Source organism: Gossypium raimondii, chromosome 7 (genome assembly GCF_025698545.1).
Source record: "Gossypium raimondii isolate GPD5lz chromosome 7, ASM2569854v1, whole genome shotgun sequence".
NCBI classification, from domain to species: domain Eukaryota; kingdom Viridiplantae; phylum Streptophyta; class Magnoliopsida; order Malvales; family Malvaceae; genus Gossypium; species Gossypium raimondii.
The window spans coordinates 40,596,095-40,608,771 of NC_068571.1; the positions used below are offsets into that span (position 1 = coordinate 40,596,095).

At 33.0% G+C, this 12,677-nt stretch overlaps 1 protein-coding gene across 1 annotated transcript; it reads left to right on the plus strand.

Annotated features, from left to right (window-relative positions):
* Positions 1-10,270: 10,270 nt before the first annotated feature.
* On the plus strand, positions 10,271-10,763 carry LOC105770671 (flowering-promoting factor 1). The gene has a single exon (XM_012591986.2). The coding sequence runs from the start codon at positions 10,278-10,280 to the stop codon at positions 10,656-10,658; it is 381 nt and encodes a 126-aa protein (XP_012447440.1). The 5' UTR covers positions 10,271-10,277; the 3' UTR covers positions 10,659-10,763.
* The last annotated feature ends 1,914 nt before the right edge of the window (positions 10,764-12,677 follow it).

Consider the following 12,677-nt stretch of genomic DNA (forward strand, 5'->3'; position numbering starts at 1 on the left):
GGTTTATCCCAGAGAATTCAACGATGGCGACCTAATGCTGAAGAAGATCCTCACTCTACAAAAAATATGACGGATGCCAAATTGGGAAGAACTTTATGTTATAGAGAAGGTCTTTTCCAAAGGAGATTTGATTGTGAGTGAGATGGATGGTAAACCTGCAAAGTCTTGTAAACTAAGGTTCATTCAGGAAATACTCCACTTAAAGAAGGAGATGACCAAGGTAAAAACCCACAAAGGGCAGTTTAAATCCCAAAAAAAAGGAAAAAAGAAAAAAGATGTGATGTGAAAAAAATGAAAAGATGAAAATGAAAAATGAAAAATGAAAAAGTAAAATGGAGAGGCTAAGGTGAAAACCCGCAAAGGGCGCCTTAGACCAATGGGATTTGAGTTGAAAACTCAAAAAGGGAGGCTTAAATATTGATCAGAATGAGGCATGAGATAATCAGAGCAGCTCAAATACTGATCAGAATGGGGCATGCAGTGGTCTTGCTATACCTGAATCAACAGGAAAGGGTAGGCGACATCTTGGGGCATCGACAAAGTACTGTTGATCTCCTAAACACATGTTAAACTTAGAATGGTCTTCAGAAAGTTTGTACAGAGAAGTTCAAGCTGCGATATCTGGGGTACCTAATCCTTATACTATTTTTGTTATTCTTGGAACACTTCATTCATTTCCAAGATAGGCATTCCTAAATCAATTTCTTTGTTATCCATATTTATTATCCTTGACAATTTATTCATTTTGAGCTATGCTCAGAACCAACTCTATTCTTATCCATGATCTTTTTGCAAGCATGTTTTATTAGAATAATGATTAGTAGATTAATAAAACTTTCACAGGGGAAGTTTTGCATATTACTCTTGAAATTTCTAAATAATATAGGAACCTCAAACAGGACTATTGTTTAGAACGCACCAGGTTCAAAGGTTGGAAATCTAATAAGGAAGAGTCTAAATTAAGACTATCCCTTTGAATTTTGTTGTCTAAAACATTGATTGAAAAACGACAAAATGTCGTGTTGGTGACAAAGCTTAAATGAACAAGCAAGCAATGATCACCGAATAATAAGAAGAAGTTGTTCTTGGAGAAGAAAATTCTTCATTTGTGCATGAGCATTTGGTAGGACACCCTGGGAATGGTGTAAGAGACCAAAGAGTTTCACATCCTGTATCCTTGAATTGTGATAGCAGAGGATTGAGAAAAGGCCAAATCTTTTACTCTTGGTTTACAACGGGAGAAAGATGGTACAAATTTTTGCATCCTAATGGATTAAACTTTGAAGGTTACAGTGGGGCAATCTGACTAATTATTTTTTTGGAGACACCAGCTGAGCAAGAAGGTGTTATAACACATTAATGATGAAACCTTAATAAAATTGGAGTAATAATAACTCAAGCGTTAAAATATCATTTTCATGACATTCTGCATTCATTCAATGTCATCCATACATGTCTAGTTCGGAGCATTTGATTCATTCTGATCATGACATCCTAATCATTAGGCATAATTATGTTCATAAATGAATCATACAGGTCATGTTCCGCAGAGAACAGATCGGTGAAAGTATAAAGCCTTATCTCCCTGAGCAACAGTGGAGTAGCAGTAGATCTTGTCTTCCCATACTGGTGGCGAAGTAGATCGGAAAAAACAGTTCTTGTTTTCATGTACTGGCGTGAGGTAGATTAAAGATAACAGACCTTGTCTTCCCATACTGGTGGCGAAGTAGATCGAAGAAAACAGATCTTGTCTTCATGTACTGGCGTGAAGTAGATCAAAGATAACAAATCTTGTCTTCCCATACTAGTGGAGAAGTAGATCGAAGAAAGTAGATCTTGTCTTCATGTACTAGCGTAAAGTAGATTAAAGACAACAGATCTTGTCTTCCCATACTGGTGACGAAGTAGATCGAAGAAAGTAGATATTGTCTTCATGTACTGGCGTGAAGTAGATCAAAGATAACAGATCTTATCTTCCCATACTGGTGGCGAAGTAGATCGAAGAAAGCAGATCTTGTCTTCATGTACTAGCTTGAGGTAAATCAAAGATAACAGACCTTGTCTTCCCATACTGGTGGCGAAGTAGATCGAAGAAAGCAGATTTTGTCTTCATGTACTAGCGCGAAGTAGATCGAAGAAAGCGGATCTTGTCTTCCCATACTGGTGGCGAAGTAGATCGATGAAAGTAGATATTGTCTTCATGTATTGGCGTGAATTAGATCGAAGATAGCAGATCTTGTCTTCAAAATTTTGGCGTGAAGTAGATAGAAGAAAGCAGGTATTGTCTTCCCATACTGGTGGTGAAGTAGATCGAAGAAAGCAGATCTTGTCTTCATGTATTGACGTGAAGTAGATCAAAGACAGCAGATTTTGTCTTCCCATATCGGTGGCGAAGTAGATCGAAGATACAAGTCTTATCTCCCTGAAGTTGTAGTGGAGCAGACAGAAGTATACCAATCCTATCTCCTTGAAGTTGCAATGGAGTGGATTAAAACCGCAGATCTCATCTATCTGAAGTTGCAGTAGAGCAGATCGCATCAGATTTATCTTTAAGTTGTAGGAGAACAAATTGAAACTACAAGTCTTATCTCCCTAGAGTTGCAGTGGAGTAGATTAAAGATAGCAAATTAAGAAGCTACAGCGTACGAATCTTATCTCCCTGACGTTGCAGTAGACTAGATTGAAACACTAGTTCCTATACCTCTGAAGATGTAGTAGGAAAGAACGAAGCTACTTGAAGAGGAAGAGCACCAAGATCCACCGCAACCGGGCAAAATTGGTCTTTCTTAATCTTTGCTCCGTTCTCGTTACACGACAACAAGCAAAAAGGGGCAGCTGTAGTAACCAATTTTGCCCCAGGCCCAATCTAAAACCCAAAATAAATAAACCATCTACATTTTTTAAACCCAATTACAATACAACCCAATAAGGCCCAAAACTAGTAACCCACTAAACCTAGCCCACGAAAAACAAAATAATGAAACCCTAGGAGCCTATTTGCTTCAAAGACCACCGCATTCACCTCGACGCCGCTGAATCTCACTCCACGCCACGCCTTTGTACCTGCAAAGAACACACACAAATGAAGAGCAAAATCAGCCAACAAACAATGTAGCAGATTTATTTAGATTTTTCTTTTTCTTTTTATCTTTTCTATTTCGGTTATAAAAGGCTGATTTCAAGTACTGTAAAAGGGGGGATAACAGAGAAATAGAAAAGAAATCGAAAGAAAAACAGAGAATACAAAGTTTTTTTCTTAAGGTGAATCAGGTTCCTATAGTTTTATTTTTATTTTTTTCTTTTGCGTTTTATGGTTTTTTTTAAAGAAATAACAAAGAAAAGAGGAAGGGAAACTTACCTCTTTGGCCGGAAGCATCGATCGGTGCCACCTTCGTCGCGATCGGAGCTGTGGCGCACGGTTGAACGGCGGCGCGGCAGCTTGGGTATGAAACCTTAGCAGAGAACAAAATGGGGGGTGCAGCATTTCTTTTTTTGTTTTAAAATAGGTTATGAAATTTTTAAAAGAAAAATTGGGTTTTATTGAAACCTCAAAATGGCGCCGTTTTGTCCAAGCCTTGACCCGCGCGGTGACCCGACCCAAAGGGGAGGATCCGCGCGTTTGGCTTTAAACGTCTAATTGAGCATTTAGGCCTTCCCTTTTGCAAATGCGTTCCAACTAAGTCCATTCTACTTATTTTAAAAATTGGGCCGCATATTTTATGTTTTTTTTCAATTTAGTCCTTTGTTGCGCAGCGTTTTGGAAGGAGGGGATAGTTTTGCTTTTGGTCCTCCCCTGTTACGCGCGCGTTCAAGTCGGTATTTTTTTTTAAATTTATTTTAAATCAGCCCCCCATTTTTGTTTAAAATTCAATTCAATCCTTCTTTTCATTTTTATTTTTTTATATCATTTTTTTACTATTATTATACCATTATTACTATTATTATGTTACATTATATCATTATTATTGCATTGTTTTCTATTATTATTACTACTGTATTTGCTATACATATACATGCATATTTTTATATATAATATATGTGCATATTTTAATATATACTTTTAAGGGTTTTAAATTTGCATATATTTTACGCATACATACTTTCTTTTTTTATTTTTATTTTATTCTACTTTCCTTTTTTTATACTTTATACTATATATATACATACACGCTTTATAACATGGGCATTTTCTTAATATACTCATGTTCCCATTTAAAAAATCATTATAAAATTTTATTATTTCACATATTCTATTATCTTTTGTATATTATACATATATACTTTCGTGTTTCACCAATACATGTATACTTTTTATTTCGTGAATATATACATATGCATACTTTTATACTTTTTTACATGTATTTCTATTTCTTTCTATTTGATGTATTTCATTCCTTCTTTTGTTTGCAAATTTACTTGTATATTATACTTATATATATATTCGTAAATGTTTATTCATATATGCTTGAAGTTAGAATATTTGTTTCATGTTATACATTACCCCTTTTTAGCATATCTTTTTAAAAAAATGTATATTTTGGTTTTGTCAATGTATTAAAATCATCATATTTTATAAATTTTCAAAATATTTGGTACTCATGATTCTCGAGAAAGATCGTATCCTAACTTACTGGATTGCGATTATTTTTCGATGAATTTAGAAAACCAAGTATTCATTTTGCATTAAATTCGCAAATTTTAAATAAAAGCTTATTCTTGGGAGTTCAAAAATGTTGGGTCCTAACTTACTGGTCCTGATATTTTGACTTTTCGAAATAAGAATTTTCAAAAGAAAAAGGCAATATTCGGGTATTTTGAAGATTTAAAAATATTGTGCCCTAACTCACTTGGTGTGGTGTTTTATTTCTTTGAAATAAGAATGTCCTATTATTTTGATTCATTCATGAAATAAAAAGTTTCCTTTTAAAATCTTTTCAAACTTTCGATAACAAGACATTGAATAATCAATTTGGTACCAATTTTGGGCATTGCGAGGGTGCTAACCCTTCCTCGTGCGTAACTGACTCCCGAACCTATCTTCTCAAATTTCGCAGACCAAAATCATTTTTAAGGTGAGCCGATCACACCTCAATCAAGGATCGGTGGTGACTCCAATTTTTGTTTTTAAAGTCGACAACTAAATTTTTATTTTCAAAAAGGTGGTTTCGACAAATCCCTCCAAAACACAATCATCTGCCTATTTATATCGACAAAAATTTTAATTTAAAATATTTTAAAAAATAAAAAACTTTAAATTTAACTTAGTTGAAAATAACGAAATTTAAAATTTTGTTTTACCATTATCGCTTGAGTGGCGGAAATGTGCTTGTTGTTGAAACGAATTAGAGAGGTTGTCATTCGTGAAAATTTAATTGAAACGAATAATATACGAAATAATTAAATAAATCTATGATATTTTTAAACAAGCGTATCGGAAAATTGAGAACAGAACTTGAGAAAATTGAGAGAGTTGAGAGTTTATAAAGAATTGAGAGAGTTGGATTTGAGTGAAAAGAATAAAAAATTGCCTAGTATTTATAGGAAAAAAATTACCGTTAGGGCCCTTCAAAAATTTTATCGTTGTCAACGTTAAAAAAATGACTGTTGGTCCCCTTCACACACTATCTCCAAAGTCAACTTATTTTCCCGATTTAAAAAAAAACAACCTAAAAGACCAAATAACAAAAATGACATAATTGAATAATTTAGCCTTAAATTACTATAACCCGTAGTTAAAATTTTAATGCTGGTCTAAAATAGAATGGGAAACATTCAAACAAGAGATAAGGAAAAAAACATACTCTTGGTGCATAGATATGCAGTGATTAATCTTCCATTTTAGTGTCTAAGAAAGTAAAAATTCAATGCAATGATCCTAATTAATTCCTCAATCACCCCAATTACATGAGCTTGCAGCCTACCTCTACTCTAGTTGGACTATACATAACAGCATCCGACGTATCACAGAACAAACACATTAGCAATAACATGTTGAATGTGCGATAGAGTGGGCACTTGGAACACTTAGGGGTGTTTCACCATTAACGGAAAAAGTGAGTTTACCATCTGCGACATGAAGAACGAAGTGGATAACTCATATAGCTTACAAGCAAGTGATTCACTCTCTTGGGTCCTTCACCATCAAATCAAATGTTCCAGTTTGGACAACTTACTTATACTCTTACTAGAAACCAGATTCCTTCAATTCATTGTTTCAATATCTCATAGATTCATGATAAACCATAAAAGTAACATGTTTTAAATCCCATTCTTAATGCGTTTTTGGATGATTTAGTATGTAAATTAGTGAATTTGATCTCCTAATCCTTTAAATTCATGTTTCTATACTTAAGTGAGCATAGGGGAGTGAAAGGAGCGAAAAATGGGCCAAAATCAGATAAAAAGAGCTGTTTTCAAGATCCACACGGCTTTAGCATTTCCACACGGGCTGGGCACACGCCCGTGTGAACCACACGGGCTGGCCACACGCCCATGTACCAGCCCGTGTCGATTTTACACCCTGCTTCCCTTTTACACAAAAAATCTAATTTTTAGGGTTTCAGAGCATTCTAAAGTTTATAAATACATATATTAGAAGAGAACCCAAAAGAGGACCCATAGAAGATTGAAGCAAATACTCGAAGAACGCCATCGGAATCATCTTGGAAGCGGATCTCCTTCAAGATTGAAGATCTCCATTTAATTTCTTTAAAAACTTATTTGGGTTTCTTTATAACTTGTTGTTATCTTAACTTTGAGATGTTTCTGTACAAGCCCAATTTTGCCCGGGCCCATATCAAATGAACCAAACGATACCAAAAATAAAAATATCCCATTTAGCCCAATTACAAACCCAAATCAGATGGCCCAAATCAGAAAATTTTAACAGCCCAAACTAAACCTACCCAAATAACCCAAAAATTAGCCCAAAACCAAAACCCTAACAGCCCAACTAAACTTTTTAGCAAAAAAACCCTAGGTGCGCCGCACCTAGGGTTTTCTAGCCTCTACGCCGCATGTCTCTTCTACCAGTGCCGCCACCGCCGCTCCGCACGTCACCTCAGCCGTCTACTTCGATCACCGCCTTTGCCCACCTGCCGCGTCAAGTCACCTGCAAATAATAAAGAAAAACCATAGCAGTAGCAAGTGGGGGGATTTGTAATGAAAAAGGCTATATAAAGCCATTCAACAGATTGTAAATGGGGGGTTTTTTGAAAAAGAAAAGAAAAAAAGGATTAAAAAAAAGGATTCAAGAAGAAATAAAAGTAACCTTTTTGTTCTTATTTCATTTTTTATATCTGGCTCCTCTTGCCGGATTCTGGGCTAAGAGAGAGAGTAAAGAGGTTTTTTTTTATTTTTTTTGTTTTAAAGAATGGAGAAATGAAGATTTTTGAATAAGATTTGGCTTATATAGCACAAATAAAACGACGTTGTTTCACTTGGGGGTTTTAGTGCCAAAACGGCGCCGTTTTGCTCGACCCGTCTGCCGACCCGACCCGCTCCAGGGGATCCGCGTGTTTTTTAGGGGAAGGGCTAATTGCACTTTCAGCCCTTCCGCTTTTTAATGATTTTGCAATCAAGTTTCTTTTAGTTTTTAATTTGGCCCTGGAATTTCTTTCAGATTTCAATCCGATCCACCTTGAGGCTGTGCGTTTTGGAGGGACGGGATTACTCCCCTTTTGGTCCCTCCTTGTTATTTGCACATTCAATGTGGTCCTTCCCCTTTATTTTATTCGTGATTTGACCCCAAATGTTATTTTTTAACTCAATTTAGTCCTTTTTTGTTATTTTGGTTACTTTATTATTAAAATTAATTAGTTTTATTATTATTATTATTATTATTATTATTATTATTATTATTATTATTATTATTATTATTATTATTATCCATTTATACCATTTTTTAGATTTTGTTGTATGTATATACATACACACTAACATATATATTTTTTTATTTTTATTTATTTATTATTATTTTTTACATATATGTACGTATTTATTTTTATATGCTTTATAATTTATATCGATATATACATACATTTTTAACATGCATACACACATAATTTTTCCAATCTATATATATGTATAAATGTATCTACTCAAATATATATATTATTTATACTTTATACTTCACATATGTGCACACGATTTTTTATTTTTATAAATACGCACACATTTATATTTTTATATTCTTATATATAATATGTATATATACATCTTAAATTTTACACATATGCATACACTTTTAATATGCATACGTACATATTTCTAACTTTTGTAAGTATATGTACACATATTTTTATATTATGTTTATTTGCATAATTTATATATATTTATATACATATATATATACATACATATTTTAATTTATATCCATATATATACCTTTTACATTTTTAATTGTATTTACTATTTATTTATTTCATTTTCATCATTGTTTTGAATGGATGTTTTAATTTTATTCGTTTATATATGTTATTACCTTGTATGTTGTAGGTTTGACTTTTTATTTATTTTATGTTGTTGTTATTACTTGTATTATTTTTATACTTTCATATTCATTATGGTTTTGCCATGCATCACAAAAATGTAATTTGCTTTCACATTCTTTTCTACGATTTCGTGTTTTATTTTACTCGATATAACAAAATTTGTTTTAAAAAATGGCATTTCGTGTTTAGATTCGAGAAGATCGTACCCTAACTTACTGGGTTTCGATTTTCACAATAAATTTGAATACACGAATCTTTTCAAACTCAAGTTCTTAGTAATCTCGAGATTTAAAAAATCGCGTCCTAACTTACTGGTCGTGATATCCTTTTTAAATCTGAGATAGCTAAAATATCTTTTAAATAAGTAAATTTTTGAAATTCGTTCGCGTATCGGGAATTCGAGACATTGTATCCTAACATACTGGATATGATTCTCTTTCTCACATGAAATATGCCCCCTTTTCCAAAATTTTCAACATTTTAATACAAGGATCGTATTTTTAAAATTCTTCAAAGTTTTCAATTTTCGACATTAAGGCATTAACTAATCAACTAGGTACCAATTTTGGGCGTTACAAGGGTGCTAATCCTTCCTCGTACGTAACCGACTCCCGAACCCGTTTTCTAAATTTCGTAGACCAAACTCGTTATTTTAATAAAATTAAATTATTTATTAAAAACAACCGCTTTTAAAGGTGACCCGATCACACCTCATCAAAAAAGATTGGTGACGACTCTCACTTTCGTTTTCATTTTTCAAAACCCAAGTCGACCCCATTTTTCATCCAAAAAATGGTGTCAACAGTTTCTATTTAAGATTATGAACTAAATTCCCTAGATACCTAGGGAAGATGAAACCTATGACGAATCTTATTATTTAATTTTTGATTTACATGATAAATACTTGATTCTTGTTCTCAATTATGTATGCTTATTTCATGTTTTAATAATCTAAGGATATTAATTCATGTTTAATGTGCTTATTTTAGTGGAGCAAAAGTCCCTGTATAGCATAATTGAGTGGAGTTGCATGCAATCCTAGAAATAGGACGACATAAATCTACCGGATTAGAGTCAAATATAATAGGGGAATCCATAGATCGAGTTAATGCGACAATAGGAGTTTTAATTAGAAAGAGATTTCAATTAATCAACCTAGAGTTAGTTGTTCTTACTCTTGAAAGAGATATTAACATAATTTAGGGATTTCTACGGATCAAGGCATAAGCGAATAAATCATTTAATTCAGATTCATAATAATAAGTGAAGTGTAGGTGGATTCTTTCCTGGGTATTATCTCTCTCATTGGTATCTTCGGTTATTTTCCTATTTTATTCTATGTTGCATTCTTAGTTAAATTAGTTTAGTAATTTTAGATTAAAAACAATCACTCCAATTTGTCGGCTAAATAATAGAAAACCGGCAATTACTAGTACTTTTAGTCCTCGTGAATACAATATTCCCTACTCACCGTAACTATACTATTGTTCGATAGGTGTGCTTGTCTTAATCGTATTTATAGTTAGTTTAGTGACAATCAATTCAAGAATACGATGAACTATTATTTTGTACGATAAAGCCCAAATATATATATTCTTGAAGTTACAATTAACTATTGAGTTGGCATTTATCTAAAGAATGTAAGGTGCCGGTAATACATTACTATATATAATAAAGTAGTCTTTACACTGGGAGTCCCTTGTCCTATAAAGGTGGAGGCACGGGCTTTCAAGTTTCAACCTAGCAACAATTAGCTAGCCATCATCTCTTGTGTCTAGGCATACAATGTCGGGTGTATGGATATTTGACAAAAATGGTGTGGCTCGATTGATATCCAATCCAACCAGAGAATCCTTCGAGGAAAAAGATCCTATTTATCCGGGAACGTCGACCGCACCAGGGGCTCGACCACGCGTCCTAGTCTACCGCTCCACGAACCAAGTGATCCGCTCCTACTCCGAACTGGAGCAGCGTCTGGGTGAGCTTGGCTGGACTCGCTACTACAACTCGGACCAACCTGAGCTTCTCCAATTCCACAAATCAGCAAACTCAAGTCACCTCATTTCCCTCCCAAGGAACTTCGACAACTTCAGGTCCATACATATGTACGACATTGTCGTCAAGAACCGGTCTTTCTTCGAAGTACGTGATCCTTCACAGGCGTGACATTGCGCCTCATCCACCACAACTACACTGAAGCATAACACCATTTAATATATGTATAAATATAGCCCTGGAACAAAGTGGCTTTTCTTGCGAAATGGTGTAAGTATAGTCCACTGGAACAACAGTTGCTTCATGTTAACTACTGTGTTTAACGAGAGTGATGCTTGGCTCTTTCGTTTTAGTTTTTTTTTTTTTTTGTTCAAAGTTCAAACTTTCTTTGATCATCTGATTCCTTTTGCTTCACCATTTCCAGTTGGCTTCTGTCTCTCCCATTCGTTTTGCGATAAAAACTCCAACTTTTTTCCCAATACGAGGATATTGTTTTTGTTTGCTATTGCATGCATGTGAATGTGATGAGACCATTACTGCCTATCATTATCAGCTGGTTCTATCCCAGTGACCCTTTTCTTTTCGGTTCATCAATGGGGTCTTTTAAAAAAAAAATTGCAGCTTGCAATTTTTTGATATATTTATTAAAAAAAACTAAATATAAAATATAATACTATAAAAATAGTATTTGACATGAATATATAACACATTAACAATTTATGTTTTTATTTATTAGTGTTATATATTACTAAATTTTATGCCACATGCAAAAATGCATGTGAAATTTATTTTGAAATTAAAAAATGTTAATTAATATGAAAAAAATCAAAGTGCCTTGAAAAAGCACATTTAAAATTGTGAAATAAGATAAGGGCTGTGGTTAACTGTAATGGACAAAGGTGGATAAATTTATATATATACATACCTATTGGTGCAGTATAACTTGTGAATTAATTTAGTGAAAATATATTATATATCTTTATTATGTATAATTTATTAATTGAGTTGATGTTATGAACCAATCAAATAAATTATTTTTTTGATACAATAGAATCTCAAGCTCACACACATATTTAAATTATCACATAGGCACAATCTCTTGATCGATCCCACAATTTTGAGATATAATGAACACCTTAACCAATAAACTAAATGTTGGGTTCCAAACAACAACTTAATTAAGAAATTATTAAATGATTTAATCTTCATAATAAATAACAATATAATTATAAGGATAATTTCCCTTTTTTTCATGAAGTAATTTGTTTTTTCTACCTTGTTTTGCTTAACAGTAGTGCTAGTCTTGTTACTATTCACCTTTTTCTCTCTTTCACTAATTTTTTTTTCTCATTCACTTAATGTGTCTTTTCCTTTTTCAGTTTGCAGATGTGTTATGGATATCTTTATTGTCTTCATAAGTTGTAATGGACAAATGACCAACAATTTTTCTTGAAAAGTTGGTTGGTTGTAGATACTCGAACAATAGCCTTCTTCGGCTTCTTAATCTATTTTATTTTGAGAGTATTTCAGAATAATAAATTATTTTACGAGTTATTTTGGACTCATGTTGTCTTAAGTATTATATGTTTTTTCATTGTTTAATAATTCTTCATTTTGGAACTTTTTGTCTTACATTTTATAACTTTTTTAGTCTTGCTTATGCATGTAGTCTTGCTTTTGTAAGTGAATTTAGGGATGGTTTTGTCGTTGTCCTCTCTAGTTTGGTGGATGTTTAATTCTTTTACTGATTTTTGCTCGACACTTTAGAGAATCCAAGGTTATTTTCCTTATTATGTTAAGTGCTTGCAATCATTTTGGGTATACCGTGCTTGTAAAGTGAATGTATTCAATTAACACTTCAACCCATTCAAAATTTTATAATAAGTATAGATATTTAAATTTAGGGTTAGTATTTGGTATACTATCAATGTATCTATTTTTAAAAAATATTTTACTATATCCTATAAGACACTTGTCAATTTCTAACCTTAATTGTGGAGTCTAAAACTCCCTGAGCAGCGTATCAAATATTTTCTCGTAAATTTAATATATTTAAAGGTTTTCACTTTAACCCAAAAGATTAATTTTGGAATGAAAAATTTACCACTATATTTAAACTAGTATTTGGTACATTGGTAGTATGTTTTTTTTATTCCATAAGTAACCTTAACAAATATCATGTATTTTTTA

Bases quoted from the DNA above. Each gene is read 5' to 3' on its own strand.
- LOC105770671 (XM_012591986.2), top strand. From the start codon at position 10,278: ATGTCGGGTGTATGGATATTTGACAAAAATGGTGTGGCTCGATTGATA.